Consider the following 22,770-nt stretch of genomic DNA (forward strand, 5'->3'; position numbering starts at 1 on the left):
AGAGAGAAAGACGTCTGTGCCGGGTAAGGAAGCCTCAGGGGCCAGGGTGGTTAGTCGGGCGGGGGTCAGGGGCTGGTAGCACAGCACACACAGTACCTGCCCAGCATACCTGAGGTCGCCGACGTAGTGGGTGGCCCAGGAGAGCCGGACCCGGGAGCGGCTCAGCATGTGGATGAAGTTGGTGACACCCAAGATGTTCTCCGCCGTCTCAAAGGCCGAGTTCCCCCGGCCCAGGATCAGCACATTCTGACCCACGAAGTCCTTGGGGTCCACGGACACGGACTCATAACCATCCACGTATTCGGAGCCAGGGAAGTCAACCTGGTTGGGGACTGACAAGCCAGTGGCCACGAGAAGGACGCTGCAGGTGGGGGACAGAGGGAGGATGGCTTAGCCTCTTAGCTATGAGACCACGAAGTGAAAAATCCCTCTTTGGACCTGCCGCCTGGCTCGCCCGCCTCACCCAGACTGCTGGCTCCTAAAAGAAAGCAGGTTGTTCATTTATTCACCCACCTCCTGACCTGTCCCAGTGCATCTGAGACCTTACCCTGGCCTCTCACTGAGTGATCCAGTGGGTGCAGTTTCCTTTACACCTTCCTGGGATTATACCAAATGTGAGAATTAGTTCTACTTTCTGACTTTGGAGAGGGTGACGCCATGAGAAATCGATTAATTCACTTAGTTTTGAACATGGCAGCCTCACCAAGTACCACCCTAGTCATGAAAATGAAACTAGACGTTCTGCTTCCCCCTCTCGTACTTGCGTGGCAGAAGCAGGATCTGCTGAGTGGTGATTCTGTACGAGGCCCTGTACTAAGTGCTTTCTGCCTCATCTTACTGCTCAAAGCAGCTCTGCATTGGTGTTATTCGGCCTGCTCTACAGGCGAGGAGATGCAGGCTCCACGTGGGCCCACGACCTCCATAGCTCCTTAGACAGCAGAGCCAGAATCTGACCACAGGTCAGCCTAATTCCAGAGTCCTGCTCTTTCCACTGGTGGGGATTACAATCCCGTGGTGGACAGGCTGGGAGCCGGACCCTGCCGGCCTGCAGAGGAATGGTTTGATCACAAGGTAGTTTAGAAAACAGGACCGGGTGGCCTGGAGAAGGGGCCTGGGCAGCCTCTGTGGCCCCTTGCTTTTTGGCCTGTCCATTTGTTCACATCTGAATCCCCTACACTGTAGCACTGCTGCCTAAGATGCGAGGGTCCAAATTGACCCAACCCTTCTCTCCTTGGGCTGTAACAAGCAAGGAGCAAGGCTGAGCCTCTGGCAAAAGGCATGAGAAAATGAACCGTGATCGAGCACCTGCCTGGAGCCAGGTGCTAGGCTGACGGCCGGGAACGGAGAGGCAGTCGGGCACAGCGTTAAGAACACAGGCTTCGGAGTCAGGAAGATGTGAGCTCAAGTGGCAGGTGCACCCCTTATTAGCCGTGTGACACGGCACTGGTTACTTAACTTCTCTGAGCCTCAGTTCTTCATCCGTAAAATGGGCATCAGTGAACCCCCCTCAAAGGATCCTTGTGAGGATTAGACAAGCACGGTATAACATATAACTCTGAATCTGGGTTCTCTAGACTATGCTAAGCTTTCTCCCAAGTCAAAGCGAGCTAAAACTGAATCCTGGCAGCACCGCCTATTGGCCCTCCCTCTCATTCAGTTCAGAAGTCCTACTGAGCCTGTCTAACACTTGCTGGACACTTGCCAGTGTTTCTCAGAATGTATTTTGGGGAACACAAGTTCTAGGAGATGCTCTACAAAAAGGGTCTTGTGGGTGCATAAGCTCAGACAATGCTCAACACCCAATGCTGGAGTCCTTCAGTGAATGTGAAGATACTGAAGTCTGAAAAATCCTGGAGGAAAGAAATGGTCAGAATTTTCAAGTATCTCTGAGTACATACATTTCTAGGAAACACTTGGGAAATGATGGCTGAACTGAACCTCTTAGCACTGGATTTCAGTGGGAGCAAGGATGGGCAGAAATGCCTCCTTTCTCCCACATCTACGGGCCAACCAATGGGTTTCCTTCTTCCAGGGAAGGCACTGGCTTCAGCAGGTGAGCTCTGGAGCCCGGTTCCTTACCTACACTGGTATGCCTGGCCCTTCTGGTCGGTCAGGATGAAGTAATGGCCATTCCAGGCCCGCTGATCCTTGTTCAGAGTGACGTGGGCAATGGTTGTGTTGTACAGCACGTGGAGCCCCAGCCGGTCTGCGAAGTCGCCCAGGTAGCGCACCATGTCGCCGGCATCGGGGAAGTAGGCGTTGGAGTAGTGTCTGAAGAGCAGCCGGGGATCGTGGCTGAGCAGAGAGTTCCAGTCATGGCGGAGGTTGAACTCGGCGTTGGCCTTGCCTGTGTACCGCTTGTTGATGCTGATGAGCTTGCGGTGCCGCGGGTAGCGCGTGAAGAAGCTGCCCGGTCCCGGGGCGCGTTCGAACACGGCGTAGTCCCTGCCGGCCCGCTGCAGGAAGTAGGCCATCTGCAGCCCAGCGGGCCCGGCACCCAGGACACAGTAGTCCCGGTGCGCGGGCACCGAGGCCTGGGCGGGGCACGGGGAGAAAGCCGGGTGCAGGGCGATGATCAGGAGAAGCCCTGGGAGGCCCCACAGCAGGGCCGCGGCGGAGAGGCCCATCCTACGGCAGACCAGAGAGGTGAGGCCTCGGACCACGAAGGCCCCTCGACGCCCGCGGAGGTGAGCCAGGAACTGGGGGCCCAGAAAGGCAGGGGCTTGCCGGAGCGCTCACTGCGACCTGGGGTGCAGCCAGGACCAGAACCCAAGGACCTCTGAACTCATTTGCCCCGACTCCATCGTTTCAAGCTCGGATCTGGGCTCCCCCCAGGAGTCCCGAGCCCCTCCATCTCCCTCAGGACCTTAGCTCCCAAGGGCGCCAGACTCCTTATTGCCATGGTAATAAGAGGCTGGGTGTTTTCTCCAATTTCCCCTAATTCCAGGGATGCCCAACACCCCCCTAGGGCCTCCCAAGGCCAGACCCTCGAGGGTCACTTCTTTTGGGCCACGCCCCCGCGCTCCGGCCTCCAGCCTGAAGGAGGTGTGGTCTGCAGGCCCCCGTCCCACACCCGGGTCTCTTCGGTCACGTGACAGGGAAGCCCCGGCACACCTGCCCGCGGAGCAGCGCGAGGCCGCCCTCCTTCGGGCGCGCTGAATACGGGAGCCGCTCCCCACGCGTGCGCGGTGCCCACGCCCGCAGCTCCCGCCTCCCCGGCCCGCCAGCCCACCCCCCGCACAGAGCTCGAACCTCCCAGCCGCTCCGTAGACAGCCCGCAGCCAAGTCAGGCCGCACTCGGCCTGCCCGCGCCACCGCGGCGGCCCCGCCCATGGCAGGGGGCGGGGTCACGTGGCGGCGCGCGTCATGAGGGGATGGGCTGTCGGGTTCTGGGCTCCGGGTCGCTCGCGAGAGCCGCGCACGTGCTGCTCCGCCGGCCGGCGCGTGCCGGCGCGTGGTGGCCCGACTGAAGATCAAATCTGGCAAGTGGCTTGGGGCTCTTTAAAGCTGTGTCTTTCCACGTGTAAGGGAGGCACGGGAGCAGACGACTTTTGGAGATAATCGCAGCTGTTCCACTCCATTACTGTAGCCAAAGACTAGTTGGGTACTCAGTACTTTGGGACCGGAAACCAGGTTGATGAAGCCAGGACGGATAAACAAATTAACTGGTGTGTTCGCTACAATGATTCAGTCTGTTGTTTATTAAGAAACAGGACTGACTGGATCTTCCACCACAAGAGGAAGGCCAGGGATTGTTTCCAATATAATGTAAATAGCTGACTGGCCAAATGGAATTTAGGGGTGATTTGCTTAAGGTCACACAGTTAAGAAGTGGAGTGTGACATTAAAACCCCCCATTTATACTCCAAATTATGAGCTCTTCCAGAAAGCTCGAGGACTGTGACGAAGCTAGGGGAGGCCAGCATATCTGTGATTTTGATGAAGGGGATGTGCAATCAAGCACACATCTTGGTAGAAGGTTGCTGCAGTTCACAAGGAATTAATAGCTTAGTTAATGGTTTTAGTTCTTCTCTAAGTATGGGAAAACGCAAGAAACTGGGTTCAGAAGACTTTCTCTTGAAAATATGTCTGAGGGCTGGTTCTGCCACTTTTAGAGCAAAAAGCTCCTCCTCATTCTCAATTCCTTCAGGGTATACTGTAGGTCAGCAACTGCAGTGGCTAATGACTTGATTCTTGTAGAGCTGGGCGGTAGGTTACATTCTTTATTTGACAATTGCTTCCCTTTCAGTCTTAATTTCGACCAAGGTCTGGGAGGCATTCTGTGACTGACTTGTCACCTGGTGCTAGGAATGCTCATTCCCAGGCCAGGCAAAATTTACTGATAGGCCCCTCCACGTGCTGTTGCTGGACTAGGCCCTGTTAACAGTAGCCAAAAGCCTCCGGACCACCTGTCTTACTAGTCTGTTATGGTTCGGGAAATGGTTCCCGCCTGTTGTTTCTTCCCATATCTAGAGTCAGACTATTACAATCATTGATCTTATAGAATTGTATGTTTGTAATTGTTTCAAGTCGCCTAGTCATCATTATTTTTATTGGAGGCTCTGTCACACATTTGGTAGTGCAAGAAACAATACTCTTATAAAACAGGCAGAATATGTGTAATATAGCTAGCAACATGAATACGGTCATAAGTAAGTATTTAAGCTAAGAACTTTGATTAGGTGCAGGCCGTTATCTCCCCAGGTCACCTGACCAGTCTGTTCTGCCCCCATCACTGCCTTTAAGGGAAATGGCATATTGGCATTGTACATAAAGTTCACCAAGGATGTCTGTCTGCCAGTACAGGGCGAGTGGAGGGTCACTGTGACCCCTTACAGGATTGAGAAATGAATGTTTTCTTCCAAGGACTTGCTGGCACCAGAAGAAAAACTGATCTTACGGTTGAGCAGGCATTTCTGCCGTAGGGGAGATCTGGTCAATGCATAATGTGGGTGCACAATGCACACTAGAGGGGAGCAGGAGGTTGAAAGACAGAGAAAAGGTTTTATGTTGAAATTTTTCTTGTCTTGCCTTAAAATGTGAATTTTTATTTCATCACTGGTAATATAAACAAAGTGGCCTACGACAGTTCAGTGTAAAGACACTGAAACACAAATCCACTGCTCATGCCCAGCAGCGGTGGCCAAAGTAGAGGCAACATGGAGGATGACAGGATGACCCTGAACTGCCATTCAAGTGAACTGGATGACCAGGGCTGGCTTTCCAGAGGTGGGATGTGGATCCTGCATGAGATTTACATGGGTAGAACACAGCGCAAGTACAGGAAACCTCAAGGGGGTGTTAAAGTAGTCCTGTAAGACGGGGCTGAGGGTTCTGGTGGTAAGGCAGCCGTGACTAGTGTGGAAAAACCCTGTGATCTTCCAGCTTTGCATGGCTGGAGCTTCTTCTCATTCAAAGTCATCACTGAGACTTCTCTAGAAAAGTCCTCCTTGAGCTCTCAGACCTAAGTACCCCCTAAGGAATGCCATTTATCTGTTTTTTTCCTAGCCTATATCAGCAACAGAGAAAAGCTCCATTAGAGCAGAAATGATCTTATTCACTATAGTGGCCTCAAAGCTTCCATCAGCATCTGGCATACAGGAGGCCCTTAATAATCTGTTGAATAAACACTGAAACCAGACAGACCAAAAATGAAGTTAGGGAGGTCTACTTAATAGTTGTGAAGATTATGAGAATGGGTGTGGGCAGTTAATTAAGTACTTAAAACAGCTGCTGGTTGTATTTTGTATTGGGAAATTAGGCCTGATAAAATACGGCAGGGCCTTCAGACTAGGCTGAGCCTGGACTGTAGGCCGCAGGATGCGAGTGAAAGTTTAGAGTCAGGACTATTTACAGCAGCCAACTTGGTGGCCCCAAGCAAGACCAGATGGAAGTAGGGGATAGATGAAAGACATGAGGCATGTGGAGGCTGATATAAGATGTTTTTAGAGAATGAGACTGAAATTAACTTCCACCTGCCCACTTGCTCCAGCTAATCCTGCTGGGTTGCATCATGGGTCTGCAGGAGGCAGCTCGGGGAGTACCAGCCCGAACTTGAAACCCCGTGACACTTGTCACACTACTTTAAAGTGAATTTTGTAACGCTCCACCTACAATGAAAGGTCCCCAAGAAGCACATCTTATGCTCTATTTTCCTAGTAACTCTGACAAACACAGTCCAGTAAGTTTTTGCTTGCTTTCTGAGGCTCAATTATTTTGACTGAAATTGTTAACTTTAGGACCGTTACCCAAGAGCTGAGCCAGTTTTCTCATCTGTATAATGGTGTGACTTCCATCAGCATTACAGTTCTGTGTCAGGGTCCGGTGAGATATTTCTAGAACATGCAGTATAACGTGTGGCACGGTGTATCACTTCACAGTGCTCTGTACATTGGACAGAACACTGTCCGCTTATAAAAAGCTTACAAGTACTAACTAAACATCCGTAGCCCTGCTCTGATTTGTTCGTGACACAGCTCTCTGAGGGTCCCAGCTTGAGATCCCGTCACCAGCCCAAGGCAAGCTTGAAAACAATTTACGAGCCGTTACGATCACCACAGCCTCCCGCACCTGCAGCCATCCCACCTCAACCTTCAAAGACTGCCCTGCTTCACGTTTCACCAGTGATGTGTGTCTCTGAAGGCGGCAGCTGGCTCTGGCACGCAGCCAGCAGGCACTCGTGCTTGTGGAAATGGACTTCCTACGGGGACCTCACAATGGACAACACTCCCCAGGAAAGGATAATTTCAAGGGGTTTCAAGAACAAAAAAATTCAGGGCATTCACCTCCTAACAGGAATGTAAAACTACTAATGCTCAAGAACAAAGGATGGAACCCAGATTATGAACTCCGGAGAGACTCTGCTGTATCTCACCCTCCCTCTCCCAAGAGCTATTCGGAGAAGGGCTGTCAATCATAACATAGGCACGCGATGAAGGTAAGAGACTAGACAGACTTATACTTTACTCCAGCAGTCAAGCTGCAGAGCGCAACAATCAGACAAACATTCCACCAGGTATCCAAGGCCCTCCTAGGCTCGGCAGAATCACAGAATCCAGCCCCACATCACTGTCTGGTTTAGGTTTCTTCCTCTGAAAGATACAAAAGCCACATCAAACTGGTGAATTGCTTATGATTTTCAACACCTCCACTCAGAAGTGAAACCTTTCAGATGCTCACATTTCCTTCAGTCACCTACTGGTGAAGCAGGTGAGAGAGAGCTTAAAGCCCGTGTAACTCACCTGGAGCATCTTTCCTCCCTCAGACCACTGGCTAACATCAGGGACTTCCGGTGCCTTCCTCTAGATGCTTCTTCCTTGCCCTAGCCTCTAAAAGACCACTCTCCTCCCTGACCCCGTCCTGTGATCTAAAGGCTCTGGAAGCAGCTTCTGGAGCCAGACTGACTGCTACTCCAAGTGACATCTCAGGGAACTCCCAGAGGTTTCCATCGAGGTTAGGACTGTGCGTACAGCTTGGGCCCCAGCCGGCACACGCTCACGCCAGACTTCGGAGGGAGGCTTGCTACAAACCTTCTTCTTCCTCCTCTTCCTCCTCCTCCTCCTCGTCGTCCTCATCCGAGCTGAAGGTGCCGTCGGGCAGGCTGTAGACGCGGATGACCTGCTTGTTGGGGTCCTTGAGGATGAGGTACTTGCCCTCCTCCAGCCTCATGCAGATGTCGACGACACAGCGCAGGATGCCCCAGGCGTTCTCCACGCTCAGGTTGATCTGGCTGGCGAACTCATTGGGCTTGAACTGCTGGGTGCCCAGGATGACGTGGCGTGACGAGTCTTTCACGTGGTACCGGGACACGTAACTATTGAGGGGAAGAGGAGTATTATGGGGGGGGGGCAGGCGGGCACAGAGACACAGCGACGCCTGGGGTCGAGTATCAGTTAAATGGTGACACCTGGCCTGACGCTTCTCCCAAGAAAAAGGAGAAAAGGCCAGCCCTCGTCTCCCAACCTGCAGACGCCCCCTTCCAAAGATGAGCTCCCGGCCAGGAATCTCACCCAAGCTTGAGGTACTCGGATCCGGCCAGCAAAGCACAGCAGGTCCAGCGGGCCAACTTGTAGCTGTTGTTCTTCAGCTCAGTGGCAATGACGGCCCCTCGCTGAGAATCCAGCTTCTGACGCCAGTCAACGCCATTACAGTGCTGCAGGAGGGGAGCCCCGGTTATAGGGGCCAAGGCGGGCTCCCACTGCCCACGGCCTGCTGCCACTTCTGGCAGAGAAGCAACTCCTTAGTGGGCCTGACTGGGGAGGGGCGAGCCCACAGGTAAAGCAGAGGTCAGGCTTATCTTTTAAGAGGCAGGGCCTTGGTCCCTCCCTTGCGCAGCAGGTGCTCAACAGAGCGCAACTCCTCCCTTCACAAGAGCTCATCCAGACCAGGACACGCACGCACACAAGTTAAAAAAACAAGCGCCACACAAGTGGTGAGGGCATGTGTTTATCACATGCTGGGCGGAGAGGAAGGGTTTTGCGTGGGAGCCTCGCAGCTCCCCCATGGAGGATATTGGCAGAAGCTGGAGGTGGAGTGATCTGAGAGGGACGTGGGGAGAGACGGGCCGGTTTAGCCCCGGTGGGCGTGGAGGCCCACAGAGAGCGAGGTCAGGGTCTGGTGCTGTGCACACACACAGAGACAGACAAAAAGCAGAGAGACCCCGGAGACCACCTTCTCCAACCACCTCTTCTGCAGATGTGGGAACCTGGCCTCAGAGTGAAGTGACGGCTGAAGGGCACACGGCAGAGACTCCTAAACTTTCTTGGTTCCTTGGCAACCCTAGGCCAGAAGAAATACTAAAGAGTTCCTTTTATTAAGTAGTTAGGTCCAAACCACTTAGGGGCAGTATTCTGACAGATGTCTCTGGGCTTTCTTCAAAAATTAAAACTATCCTGCAGCAGCCTTGTGAGTTTGCTGTGGCATTTTAAGGGCCTTTCCTCAAATCTGTGCTTCCTCAAGGAAGCAGTGTTTCGGACCATTAACTGGCAGAGATACTGAAGGGAGGGAGGAGAGAGTTAGGGAGGTCAGCTAACAATAGGCATCACGGAGAGGAGGGCCCTAAACTAGGGGGATGATGTCAGTGAGACCCAGAGCTGAGCAAGAAGACAGACTGCACCTGACAGCAGAATTCAGGAGTGCAAAGGAGGAGATGTTTGAGGCTCTGAGCCGAAGAGAGCAGGAGAGACAAAGCTGACGGACGGCCAAGCCAGAGGGAACGACAAAGAAGGACGTTGGAAGGACAAGGTATTTTAGGAAAAAGAAAAAAACCAACAATGGAATGGGAGTCAGAACAGATTTCGGGAATCATTTTTAGAGTTCAAGGATGAGGCTCGGGGTAGGCAGAATTCTAAGTTGACCCCCGGTGACCCTGCTCTTGCAGAATCTGCTACCATGGAGTCTGGATGGAACGTGTGAGTATGATGAAATACCCACGATCACGCTATCTCATGTCAAAAGGGATTCTGCAGATGGAGTTAAGGTCCCTTAAGACAGGAGGACCATCTGGGTGGGCCTCACCTAACCATGCGAGTCTCTTAAATCTGGGTGTAGAGGTCGGACACAGAGGAAGCCAGAGATTTCAAGCACGAAAAGAATCTTATGTTGCTGGTTTGAAGGTGGAGGGGACCACATGGAAAGAAATGTGGGTGGCCTCTAGGAGCTGAGCGGCCCCAGCTGACATCTGGTAAGAGAACGGGGGACCTCAATCTGACAACTGCAAGGAACTGAATTCTACCAAAATGAGCTTGGAAGTGGATTTTCTTCCAGAAACTCTAGCTGAGAACTCAGTTCTGCTGAAACCTTAACTTTAGTTCTTGGATATTCTGAGCAGAGAACCAAGCCACACGATGCCAGACTTCTGACCTACCAAACTATGAGCTAATGGATGTCATTTTAAGCCTCCAAGTTTCCGTTACTTTGTTATGGAGCCAAAGAAGATGAATACATGCTATATAAAGACGTGATTATGGCAAAATGACTTGCAAAGGGGACTGACCCTAAGAGAAGGCTCCACTGGGGGTCAAAAAGGAGGGGAACCAGCAAAGGAAACACGTGAAAGAAGTTGAGAAACGTGTAAGACTAGATTAAGGTACTAACACAGAGGGAACAGCCATACAAATACAACGACACCATATGCTACAGGGAGGGCATGGTGGAAAGTCTAAGAAAAGGCCACTGGCCCAGAGCTAAGTTCGCAGCAAACCTTCCGGTGTGCTCTCAGCAGGTGATGGAGGCTGAGGAGCATCTGGGGGTGAGACTCAGCAGCCTGGAATGCTAATCCCTTGGCTCTAACGAAAGCAGAGCACAACGGCCCCCAAACTCCATCTCACTGGACCCTCGTTCAACACAGGCCCGGCCTTCCTGTCCTTGCACCAAGAATCCTTTATTCTACAAAGCAGCACCGAGGAGCTCTGCCACCCATTTCAAATTCAGGCACGTAGCCCAGGTACTTTCAGAAAGGATGACAACCCACTAATCATGGCGAACCAGCCTGAGAGAGAACAGAAAGAGGAGGAAAAGCGAAGGACAAGTGATTCTTTCTAGATGCCCCCTGAAGAGCGAAATCTGGGCTTATCTGAGAATCTCTGACTTCAGGAAGTGAAGGAGTTGGAAAAAGGGCGTCCGAAGGTTGAAGACCAGGTAGGGGCTGCAGTAAGTGAAAGAACAGGTCAAAAAGAAGAGCTGCGCGGCGTACAGGAAACCTGCCAGCCCGGCTCATAAGGAAAGATCAAAATCACGCTTGCAAAGAGCAGAAATCAACAGGAAGTGGGAATGGAACAGAGGGACAGAAAGCACTGGAAGAAGGTAATTACCTCAAACACATGATCTCTTTCTCAGTAAGTAGGGGAAAAACTCAGAAGACAAAAAAAATCTCGGTAGCTCTCTAAGTGAGGTGAGGGGCAGACAGACATAGGATGGTACTCACCCTGGAGTCCCACTCGTTGAGGGTCTTGATGTTGATGAACGACACCTCCCCGTTGGCGCCAGTCATGACGCCGTCGTGCTCACAGCGGACGATGAGGTCAATGTCGTCTCCGAGCTTCCACCTGCGGTAACTGCAAGGAAGGAGGAGCTCCTTCGGTCAGCTGAGACCCTGGATTTCAGACGCACCACCCACACAGGACACGGGCACCAGGGAGGTGACATACCGGTAGGCCACAGAGGCAATCTCATTCTTATCCATGTCATCCTCCACAAACGGGTTTGGGTTGGGGAAGTTGTATCTTTCCTTCCCCTGCAAGGATGACAGAGGTGTCACGAGACGGCAGCAACTTGTCACCAAGGCAATCTGCCAGACCCTGCACCTCTGCTTTGTCACAGCCCTGACTAGGTCCCTAGCTCCTGAGGGGGCTCTGGGATCACTACGTGCTGTGCATCCCTTTACCCAAGCAAGCAGCCCGCGGACCACGACAGATGTAACAGCTCGCGTTCACCCCGTGCTTATGTTTGTCGCCCACGTGCTTTAGGTGTCTCATTTAAATAGCAATCTCGTCCCTCCTGTTTTGTTTTTCTCCATGGCACACACAGCCACTTGTCACAACATACGTGTGCTCAGGGTTTGCTGTCTTTCCTCCTCCGTTGTAACAAAGCTTCTGAAGGGTTGCAACTTTGGCTGGTTGCTGTATCCCCAGCTGGGAAACAGTGAGTGCACTTGTACACAGATATTTGAAGAAAAGGTCACAATGTATCTAAGTGCAACAAGTATTATTGGCATTCTAATTTTACAGAGAAGAAACATGCCCAACACCACAAAGCTAAAAACTGGTGGATCTAGGGTTCAAAGTCAGGCTGTCTGATCTTAAAGCCCAAGCTCGGATCTCCTCTGTGACAGGCAGGGACCCCGTCTATCCTCACCAATCCCACAACCCCGGGGCTGACGACACGGCAGGTGCTCAATCAACAGCAGCTGGAGTCGACAAGCTAAAAATGGACGCCCAGATGTTCCCAGGGCCTCACCATCCTCAAGCACTGCTGGGAGAAGTTGTGGTTGATGTAGGTTGCTTCCATGGCCAGGTTGCGGGGTGAGTTGAAGGAGTTGCCTTCATCTTGCGGGGGCTCGTTGGCTGTCTCACTCACCGTCAGGAGGTCTGCAAGAGCGTGACACAGCCAACCACTCACGAAACAGAGTCACCGAAGAGGTGCATGGCCCTTTGGGGAGCAGTGGCGATCCAGACACACACCCTTCCTCCAAAGAACCGCCATCTGCTAACGTGGGTCCCCTGAGTGTGGGACACACTGGGGAGGAGCAGGGTGCGCTTCTGGATAACTTGAGACACTAACGTTAAATTCAGTCACGGTCACGTGGAAGAAAGCCATACCTTTTCCTTCTTTTTGGATTCCTCAAGAGAATGTTTGATTTTATTAGTTTTTCAACAAAGAGAAGCAACATAATCACGTTTGGCTTCACTCTGCTATTTCTGAGTGGTTTTCGTTCATTGTGTGTGTGCACATACACACACGTATGGTGTAAGATATACGCGTACGTATTTTTTCCTGCGTAAATATGCTGAAGTAAAAAAGGCATCAATCTAAAGGAAAACATTAAGTATGTACTAAAGGTGGTATAGAGAGATGACAGAAGTCAGGAAAGTGCTATTCAAATGAGTAAAAACTAGAAGCACGGTATTTGGGCACCATGAGGCCTCCGAAGGCTGACGCCCCCAGAGGGACTGCAGTGACAGTCCCTTCCCCTGTCGCTGAGGAGGCTGAGTGGGATTCTGACATGGCTGTTGACGCCTGTGAGGAGCCAGACCCTCTTCTACCCATTCTCTAGACCAGGGAATGGCTCTGAACCAACAAGGACACTCAGCACCTCTGTGTTGTTCCCGAACAGGCTTCTTACCAAAGTCAGAGTTGTCCCTCTTGTCAAAGAAGAGCTTGGACCCGACTCTCTGGACGACGATGTCCCAGGAATACACGGAGCGGGTGCAGCTCATCAGCGTGGCCAGAATGGCATCGGTGGCAAACACGTTCCCCTGAGTTTTTGCCAGCTGCAGAGGACAGAAGAGAGATGAGGCTACTTCAGGGTTGAACTGAACATTCACAGCAGGGGAAGGACTCCTCTGTAAGGCGCGTTCACACCCACACCCTTGTCTGAGCAAGGCCGCAGCAAGCCAGCCAGCAAACTTGTGTCCTGGGGTCCAAGGAACTGCAGCTCCCTGAGCACCTGCTGTATCCCAGGAGAGCACTGCCCGATGCTGCCATCCTCACCCCAGCGGCACGTGGTAAGTACATTTACCCCGATTTACAGGTAAGAAAGCTAAGGCCTCAGACAGGTGAAGCCAGGAAGCGCGGCAGAGCTGGGACCCGGGCCCAGCTTCACCTAACTGGCCAGCAAAGTGCTCTTATTTTCATCTAATCCTAAGTCGATATCTACAGGGGCTTCCGAGGCCCGACCGATTCACACGCATCCCCGCATCTCTGTCCTGAGGCCTCAACACTCCCCGTGGGCGGGCAGGTGCGGGGCAGGGGGCGCCCACCTTCCGGATGACAGGGTCGTCCGTGGTGGTGACAGTGTGGAAGATGCGCTTGATGCTCCGCAGCGGCTTCTCGCTCCTTGTGGTGATGCGGTCGAAGGCTTTGTCGTAGTATTCCAGGGCCCCGCAGCACTCGCTGAGGGGAGAGCAGGCAACACGCGCTAAGTGAAGGGGAAGAAGACCACCTACTTCTTTTCTGTTAAGCCACGGATCCAAAGTCTAGAGTATGAGAGATGAAAACATTCTCTGACTCGACTCTCAGTGCCTGCTCCGGGCCCTGCCCCCTCAGCTCCTGATGTGGCTCCACAGAACAGTGAGGACACAACTGATTTTGCTCTGCCTCCCCATTTTAAAGACAGGGAGGCTGAGGCCAAGACAGGGAGAGCGGCAGTTACAGAGCCCGCAGCAGGCACGCTGACTCGGTCTGGTGCCCCAGCTCCCCGCTAAGTTATTTCCATCTACTGGCCCTTTGAGGTAAGGAGCTCTTTGAAATGTAAGCAAAAGCTTCATGACTCTTGAAGAACTGCTATCTTTCTCTTTCTGCCCTCAGAGCTATAGAACTTAATTTTTCCTTTTGCTCAGGATTTCAGGAAGTGGAAAGAAATCTGGAGTTTAACAGCAAATTTCTTTCTGCCAACAAGAGTTCTATAACTTAATTCTTCTTTTTATAAATTTATTTATTTTTGGCTGTGTTGGGTCTTCGTTTCTGTGCAAAGGCTTTCTCTAGTAGTGGTGCGCGGGCCTCTCACTATGGCGGCCTCTCCCGTTGCGGAGCACAGGCTCCAGACGCGCAGGCTCAGTAGTTGTGGCTCACGGGCCCAGCTGCTCTGCGGCACGTGGGACCTTTCCAGACCAGGGTTCGAACCCGTGCCCCCTGCATTGGCAGGCAGATTCTCAACCACTGCGCCACCAGGGAAGCCCACTTAATTCTTCTTTTGCTCACAATGCCAGGAAGTTCAAAAAGAGCTGAAGTTTTTTTTTCTTTTTGGCCGTGCCGTACAGCCTGTGGGATTCTAGTCCCCCGACTAGGGATTGAACCCGTGCCCTTGGCACTGAAAGTGTGGAGTCCTAACCACTGGACCGCCAGGGAATTCCCGAGGAGATGAAGTTTTAATATCAGTAAACTTCTTTCTGCTTTCCCCCTCTTGGCATTGCTTTTTAAAACCTGTTTGTCAATCTTATGCACCTCTGGAAATACTAGGGCTTAGGCCAACAGTCATCACCAGCTGGTGCACACACACACGAGTGTGGTGGACAGTAGTAAAAGACGTCACCTACATGTCCTGGGGCTCTGACACTTCCAAGTAGCGCATCTTCATTAACTGAGGAAAGTCCATCTCCTCCTTCACCTCCCAGTCACTGCGGACTTCCACCGAGGAGTCTCGGGGCTTCTGTTGGGGGAAACCATTGGAGGGGAAAAATGACAGCCAGTGCAAAATGTAAGCAAAAGGCAGGTTAACAGTACGAAGGCTTTTATTCAATAAATATATCCAGAACATTTACTACGTGCTGGCTGTTTTCCAGCAGCGTCCCTGACTCCTAGGAGCTTACAATCTAGAAGAGGACCGAAGGGACGAGAGCTCAGAAACAAATGGGAATTCTACTCCTCAGTAACGATGCCACCCTGGGAACATCAGCTCTTCTATATTCCTACATTTTATACAGGAGCTGTAACAGCTCCTTTATATTTCTCTCAGGGTATCAGCTGTTTATTCTTGCTGCTACAGCAAGCATCATGTCCAGCAAAATGTAACTTCCACAGTTGTACCTTCACGCTTGCTTACATGTCTTCTACTCTCACCACGCCCACACAAACACTTGTACAGGAATGCCCATGGGGGCATCATTCCTAATATGCCCCAGAGTAAAACCGCCCCAGTGCCCATCAGTGGTGAACGGATAAACAAAATGTGGTCTATCCATCTAACGGAATGTGGCGATAAAAAGGAATGAAGCGCTGACATGTGCTACATCATGGATTAGCCTTGAAAACATGATGCTTGGTGAAAGGAGCCAGTCACAAAAGATCATTCCGCTAAGATTCATTTATATGAAATGTCTGGGGCAGGCAAATCTGGAGACAGAAAATAGATAAGGGGCAGCCGAGGGCTGGGGAGGAGAGGGGCTGACTGGCACAGGGTACCGGGCTTCTTTTTAGAGTGCTGAAAACCTTCTGACACGGACTGTAATGACGGCTGTAGCACTCTGTCAATGCACTACAAATCGCCGAAATGTACACTGTAAATGGGTGACTTGTATAGTGTGTGCACTATACCAATAAAGCTGTTATAAAACCAAACAAACAAATAAACAAAATCAAATTCCTGGACAGAATTCTGATATGGATATACTACCTGTGATTTTTGGTCCCATTTCTGCCTCACTCCAAATTGTTTCTGGAATTTTTTCTGCAGTCGTATGCGTTCTCTGGAAAGACAGGAAAACTGTGCTTTCGGTGCAGATTTTTAAGGAAAACGGGGGCTTAAAAAAAAGAACAGACCAACAGGGCGCACACTAGACATGCTAGAGAGGCATACTGCCCCCACTACTGACCAGTATTACGCATATATTTTACTCCATCTATCCAGCTGTCCACTGGCAGCCCCAGCTTGGGCAGGGCTACTATCCTACCCAGCTCCAGGGACTCACAGGCCCCAGCGTGAATGGGGCTCCCCGGAGTTGTGCCACAGCAGACCCAAGCCTAGGTAAGCTCCAAAGTTGCCGCCTATCTGCCTCTGCTTCCCTTCAGTAGTCATATCCTCTGCAGGTTTCCTGCCCATGCTCTCTGCCGTTAACAGCTCTTCGAGAGTGACCCCAGGGCTGAGACAGTGGCTTAACTGGCCCTGGGAAGACTTTCTGGTTTTCCTGCAATGGTGGGGAAGACGACTATTCTGCTCTGGCCTCCTGCCATCAGAGTGCAGTCGGTCCTGGAAGGATATCTTGTTCTGCCAGGATGGGCACCTCACCTCTCCTTCTGCTTGGCGCTCTTAGGCAGGGTCTGCAGGTTGAACTGCAACATGTTCCGTCGATCCTTGTCTCTGCGGAGGTTCCGCTGGGAAGCAGGAAAAAACATCCATGTTAAAATCTTGGAGATCTGGCTTACAACTGGCAGTGCCTAATGGGAGGCCATTAGAGTTAGTTTAGGATGCAAACCCAAATCGCACATTTTACTCTGCTTTTATAGAATCAACATCCGGGGGGTTACAAGTATGCACAGGCATACCTCAGAGATATTCTGGGTTTGGTTCCAGACCTCCACAATAAAGTATCACAATAAAGCGGGTCACACAACTCTTTTGCTTTACCAGCGCATATAAAAGTTATGCTATACGTATGGTTTACACTACACTGCAGACTATTAGTGTGCGATACCACTATTTCTAAAAAAACCAATGTATACACCTTAATTAAAAAAACACTTTATTGCTAACAAACGTTAACCACCATCTGAGCCTTCAGTGAGCAGTAACATTAGCCATCACAGATCATAGATCACCATAACAAATGTAATAATAATGAAAAAGTTTGAAATATTGTGAGAATTACTTAAATGTGACATAGAGACATGAAGTGAGCCAAATGCTGTTGGAAAAAAAGGCGCCAAAAGACTTGCTCGATTCAGGGTTGCCACAAACCTTCCATTTGTAAAAAAAAAAAAAAAAAAAAAAAAATCTGCGAAGCACAACAAAATGACGTACGTTTGTACTTGGAATTAGATTTATATCCACACGCAGTTTTTACTGAAGTAGGTTTACTGGCTCTTATTAGAGTTGTTGAGTTTGCCTCTTTATGTAAGAAGATGCAGCCCAGCTGGACGATCTACTTAATAAATCCTGGACATAGCAATTAAGTGAGGCAACAGACACAGATCACCTTGTTAATCCAGCGCTAACATCCACCCTTAGCACAGATGTCCTTGCTACTGGTCAACAGAAAGCTAAACTATTTAAATGCATCCCTGGACTTAGTACCCATTTATTTTAGCACAACTGTCACTGAATAGCCACTTGGAATTCACTAGAAGACCCACAATAACATGCTCTCCTCTCAGCAGTACTACACGGTAGCATTTTTAGCAGCAGGTGACAGCCCCAAGACGGTCAGATTGCTGGCTCTTGGCCTACCTGTGCAAATCGCATCCGATTCCGCTGGTAGGCAGTCTTCTGTGTGCGTGCGGTATCCACCAGCTGGAAACTAGTTTCATCCTCCTCATGGAAGTAAGCATACTGACTCCCACCTCCAAACTGAGAGGAGTACTTATCTGGAGGCAAAGGTGACAGCGTGTAACAACACTGCCTACAGATTTTACAAATACATGGTGGTCTAAAGGCCTGCTATTTAAAGTGTGGTCTCAGGACCTGACCCATCGGCTGGGATCATCTTAGATGTACAGACTCACAGCCTCACCCCAGACCCACGAATCAGAATCAGCATTTTAATAAGATCCCCAGCTGATTCATACGCACATTCAAGTTTGAAAAGCTCTGGTCCAAAGAACTTTCTAAGTCAAGGCAGAGTCTGAGGAACTTAAGCCAAGCCCATTTGACTCTCTGCCTTAGTCTGTAAGAATATGAGTTAAAATCTGCTCTCAGGAGAGGCAAGGATGCGGTCTAGGTATCGTCACTGTCATCAGGTACCCAGGCAGACGTGGCTAATGGGCTACGACTGACTTTCCTGCTGCCCTCAGACCCAGATAATCTTAACTCAGTATCCCCGGGAGCCACTTCCAGCTCTCTCAACTGGCACAGAGGGAAGAAACCAATTTACTGTACCAGGATCTTAAAACCCAGAGTTTTAAAACTGGGATCCACTGACTGGCCTCGTAGGTTCAATAAATTGCAATGAAGTGAAAAATGGGAACATGTTCACCAGATTTGTAAAAGGGGCCGTGGCTCCCCAAAAGTGGGGGGGGGGAACCCACTATAATAGGCCTAACCTCTTTAATGAACAGTCTAAGTTGAGGCTATTTCCAAAAAGAATGTGGATTGTTTCCACAGTCCAGAATATGCCCTGAAATACTATGAATTATTATCAGCCTTTTGTTCCCATCCTAGAATGCTTTCAGGTGGAGGTTACTAGAAAAACTAACAATCCCCCAAGGCCCTGATCCGGGCAGTCAGGCGGGGAGCACTTACTTGTGTACCTCTTATCTTGGTACGTGGCCCCCGTCCAGTCTGCAACCTAGTAAGAGCAACAAGGGAAGAAGACATGGAGCATGGGTCAGCCAGGTGGGTTTCTGTTCACTCAGAAACCCCCCAAAGTGAGGACACAGTGTGCGGAAGTGTCAGGACTGGCTCAGGATGGCTTTTTAAGAGCCCAGCTCTCCTATGACCACTGGAAGTATCCAGATGGATACTATATAATGGATACTATATATACTATATAATGGATACTTATAACCCTGATGCTTTTCAGAGAATAAAATTGAAACGAACTTGGAGGAGCAGCCACAGGTTAAGAGATTCAGACCCCCGCTGACAGGCAAGTACCTTTCCTAGCCGATCTCCTTTGCTGAATGGCTGGTAGGGCATATCCCGAAACTGCTCGGGAACCGCACAGGGACCCCAGCCTGAGGGGTTGTCCTGGATCACGGGTGTCATGAACTTTGCCATCTTCTAAAACCTTAAAAATACAAACAATATAAGCAGCCCCATGAAGAAAAGCCTCAAACTAAAAAAAAAAGCCTTCCATTTGAGGTAAGCTAAGACATGAATGACAAAATTAAAAATGCAAAACAGAATCCTCAACTGTTGAGCTACTCCCCATTCAATGTCTTCTTGTAAATAATGTTGTGAATACTTAAAACTCAGAAGACTGCTAACAAAATTGATGTATCATATTTCATTGATTTTTTCTTCACTGTACCACCTCTGAAATGAGTCTGCACCTTCTGCTTGATGGGGTGTCATATCGTAATTGGCAGTGTTTCTTTCTTGGTGTTACATGAAATAATTGTGCTTCTTAAAATGAGTGGTACCTCACATATTTGATGAAACGTAGTGCCTTTTTTTCAGGTGCAATAAGTGTGTTGCAGTTCTTACTCTCACCTTCACCAGGCATACAATATTTAATCCCTAAGCCTCAGTCTCTTCATCTGTCAAATACATAAGATCCTTGTTTTATTTCTATCAGAGAATCATTGTGAAAGCCGTATGAATTAATCAACGTATTTGGAAATGATTCCATTGTAAAACGCTGCACGATTACTCCTGAGTCTTGCAAAAATACATTTACACACAGTGCTGAGAGGAAAACAAGGGTCCGTGAATATATCCTGAAATGTAACTTCCCTTTGTTGTTCTTCTGATTTTCTGTCAATGAAAAATCCTTACGCAGAGCAAGCAGACACAGGGTCAGGCAAAAGGCCCGCCAGAAGGTTGAGGAGGCCACCAGAAACCTTAGTTCATAAAAGTGGCCATACAGCCAATGTTCATAAACATTATGAGTACCAGGCATGTTCTTAGTGCTTACCACACATAAATTCATTAACTCCTCCCAACAATCCCAAGGTAGGGCCAGTATTAGCCCCACTTTCCAGATAAAAAAACTGAAGCACAGAGAAATCAAGAAATTGCCTGAAGTCACAACACTAATGGACGAAAAATTTGAACCCAGGCAAACTGGCTCCAGGGTCCACACTCTGCGTAAAAACCAGGGGCTCCAGACAGATGTTCGCCTGACAGGTCCTATCAAAAACTTACGCATTTATCATCCACTGCAATCCCCTGAAAATGCTCAGAAGCTGAGTTCCCAGGGGAAAATTCATTACACAAACATTTCTGGAGTCTGGACAGCAATCAAAGAGTGCAGGGTACTAAATTTAGGAAACTCTCTTAATTGTTCAACGATAGGGAGATTAAGGCTTCCTACAGAGGGGACACTTGGGTGACAGCAACAGGGAATGACCTGGGAGCTCCATCCTGCAGCTTGAACTTAAGTTACACTACAGGAAGCGGACTGAGGGAAGCAGTGGTGGTCTCAAAACAATTCACATTAAATATTTATCAGGCTCCTACACGTGTCAGACGCAACACCACTAACCCTCCCACCTCGCCCCCATTTTAGAGATAAAAATGTGCAGTTCAGCCAGATCAAGCAGTTGACTTGCCCATCGTTTCAAAAAAGATTTGGTTTCCAGGGTCGTCTGCCCTAAGTCCAACACTCTTCCTATTATTTTATAAGCTGGGCAGCGGCCTGAAAAGATCTGGGGTTTCAGCCCCTACTGACAACACAGTAAGATATCTCCAAACACACTTAAAAAAATCGACTTGTTTTATCAGAGCTGGAGACAAACGGGCTCAAGACTTGACATGCATTTCTCTGGGGGGGGGGGGCGGGAGGAAGTCACCTGGTTTCAACGCACGTAAAATAAGAGTGAGCACAATGGAACCAACAGGAGAAACTAAATCTTTCAGTTAAAACGGAGTGACAGCTGTACTGGCTACAGGGGCAGTATGAGGAGGCACCAACAGGGCAGTCAGAAGGGGCCTTCCGGCTGGCAGGCCACGGTACTGGGTATGTTACGGCAACCACTGCAGGTCGTTCCCCATCAATTCCTGGGGGGTAGAGTTTCAGATCAGAGATCAATCAACTCCATCCTGGCCTCCCATTTCACAGAAAAGGGAAGGAAACATTTGGACCGTGAACTCCTCAGGGAGGGCCGAACACCGCTCGGCTTGGAACCCCCAATACCTCTCTCAAAGCAGCTCAGGGAGCCGTGGGCCGCTTTAAAAAGACCCTGAGACCCAGCTGGGTTAAATGATATGATCACATTCGCCCAGCCCGTGGCCGCTAAACGGAGTCTAGGGCCAGAGACCTCAGGCACAAGGCTCTGCCCCGCACTGGGTCGGACCTGGGACCCCGAAGGCAGAGTCCTGCCCCGCCCAGCGGAGGAACAGCGACGGCAGGTGGGGGTGTACGGGGGTTTCTTCCGGTAGGCCCCCAAAGGCCAGGAGCCGCCCAACTCGGCTCCGGAGGTCCGCGAAACGCTACGAAACACACTGCTCACCTGCAACGGCCTGAACCGGGCCGGATGGCGAGAGATTGTCCAGGCCGGAGACCGCACCACCGCCTGTGGACCGATGACGTGGGAAAACAGGAAAAACGCGCGCGCAGCGGCCGGCGCCGTAAACACAACCGGCGCTGTCGTAAACTGCTCCCCAGCTTCCTTCCGGTTCGGCGGCAGAACGCACGAGTCGTAAAGCAAAGGCAACCCGGAAGTTCGTCACTGTTCTTTTCGAGCTGTTCCGATTAGCCTGCAAGACACCGGAGGATGTTTACAGTTACGTCATGGGACACCCGACGACGCTCCGAGAGGGTTTTCAAGTTTCTTGAAACGAGGCGGCCCTGCAGTCGAAGCTGGAGGCCGAGAGTGGCTAACAGCCCCCCCGGTGTCCCACAATGCCTTGCGGGCCGCTTCGGCACCTCTGTATCCCACAGTGCCCCGCGGCTCCTGCCTTCTTTAAGCGATCGTGTTGTTCGATTCTCACTGCTAGGGGAAGGTCGAGTCTTTTAGGCGTATATCGTCGCGACGCGCTGTTCTTCGGAAAGTGAGGCCAGGAGGTGCAAAGTGACCTGCGTAGATCAGACTACTAGTGTAGTGGGTGGTTGCCAGGGTTCAAACCATACCTCCACAGTTCTAAAACTTTATTATTTAACAGATTTCTGGAGCGCTAATTTGAAAAATGCAGATTCCGGGTCTCCTTTCCATAGATTGTTATACCAGCATGTCTTAGCTGGAGCCCAGAATCTGCATTTTAATGAGCAGCTGTGATTCTGAAGTGGCGACCAGGAAGCACTTTCCTACGATGGCAACTGTGCTGTCCTTTTCGAAACCCAGCCTACGGAGTTTGTCCTGGAGTCTTACTGGGGAATTTCAAAACATCGAAAGAGAATCTGAGCGCGCGATTTTTGTTCAAACCTCAGATTCTTTTCTACCTGGCTTCTTAGGTTTCCTTATCAGTCTCCCAGCGTCTCTCCTTTATTGGGAAATATGTTTGCTGTTAGATCAGATATCTATTCTTGGCTCTGCCACTTTCTAGCTGTGTAGCCTTCACCTCCCTGGACCTCAGTTTCCTTATCTGTAAATTGGAGAAGATAAAAAGGGGGTGCCGTGAGGGTAAAGATAAATGTATGTGAAAATACTCAGGAATCCCACTTACCAGTTGGGCAAACTTAGGTTATTCGATCTCTCTGAAACCTTATTCATTTGTAAAATGAAAATGTTAACAGCAGCATCTGTTTTCATAAGTTCTCTCCTAATCCGCTCATCTTCCAGTTTTCCTACTTTTTGTTC

General features: G+C 50.2%; 2 protein-coding genes across 5 annotated transcripts in view; both read right to left on the minus strand.

Moving 5' to 3' along the window:
• FOXRED2 (FAD dependent oxidoreductase domain containing 2) overlaps positions 1-3,339 on the minus strand; it is a 13,610-nt gene extending 10,271 nt beyond the window's left edge. For 2 of the 4 annotated variants that reach the window (XR_002648290.2, XR_016395053.1), the window contains exons 1-2: positions 2,080-3,228; positions 110-361 (exon numbers count right to left, since the gene is read on the minus strand). Coding sequence is in view for 2 of the 4 variants with exons in the window: in XM_022599913.2 (XP_022455621.2) it covers positions 110-361; positions 2,080-2,627 (800 nt within the window). In the remaining 2 variants the exon portion in view is untranslated. Of the gene's footprint in view, positions 1-109; positions 362-2,079; positions 3,230-3,252 lie in introns of those variants that run through there. The other 2 variants (XM_022599913.2, XM_089921282.1) reach the window with 2 other exon arrangements.
• Positions 3,340-6,932: 3,593 nt separating this feature from the next.
• Positions 6,933-21,661, minus strand: EIF3D (eukaryotic translation initiation factor 3 subunit D). The gene is made up of 15 exons (XM_022599906.3): positions 21,484-21,661; positions 18,965-19,097; positions 18,611-18,656; positions 17,600-17,736; positions 16,442-16,527; positions 15,830-15,902; positions 14,754-14,866; positions 13,479-13,611; positions 12,842-12,989; positions 11,956-12,086; positions 11,148-11,233; positions 10,925-11,054; positions 8,010-8,152; positions 7,530-7,813; positions 6,933-7,091 (listed from the first exon to the last, which is right to left on the minus strand). Exons 2-15 carry the CDS (start codon positions 19,085-19,087, stop codon positions 7,078-7,080), a joined length of 1,647 nt encoding a protein of 548 aa, XP_022455614.1. The 5' UTR covers positions 19,088-19,097; positions 21,484-21,661; the 3' UTR covers positions 6,933-7,077.
• Between the last annotated feature and the right edge of the window lie 1,109 nt (positions 21,662-22,770).

Source organism: Delphinapterus leucas, chromosome 11 (genome assembly GCF_059928025.1).
Source record: "Delphinapterus leucas isolate spDelLeu-1000000601 "Yukka" chromosome 11, BTC_Dleu_Yukka2, whole genome shotgun sequence".
NCBI classification, from domain to species: domain Eukaryota; kingdom Metazoa; phylum Chordata; class Mammalia; order Artiodactyla; family Monodontidae; genus Delphinapterus; species Delphinapterus leucas.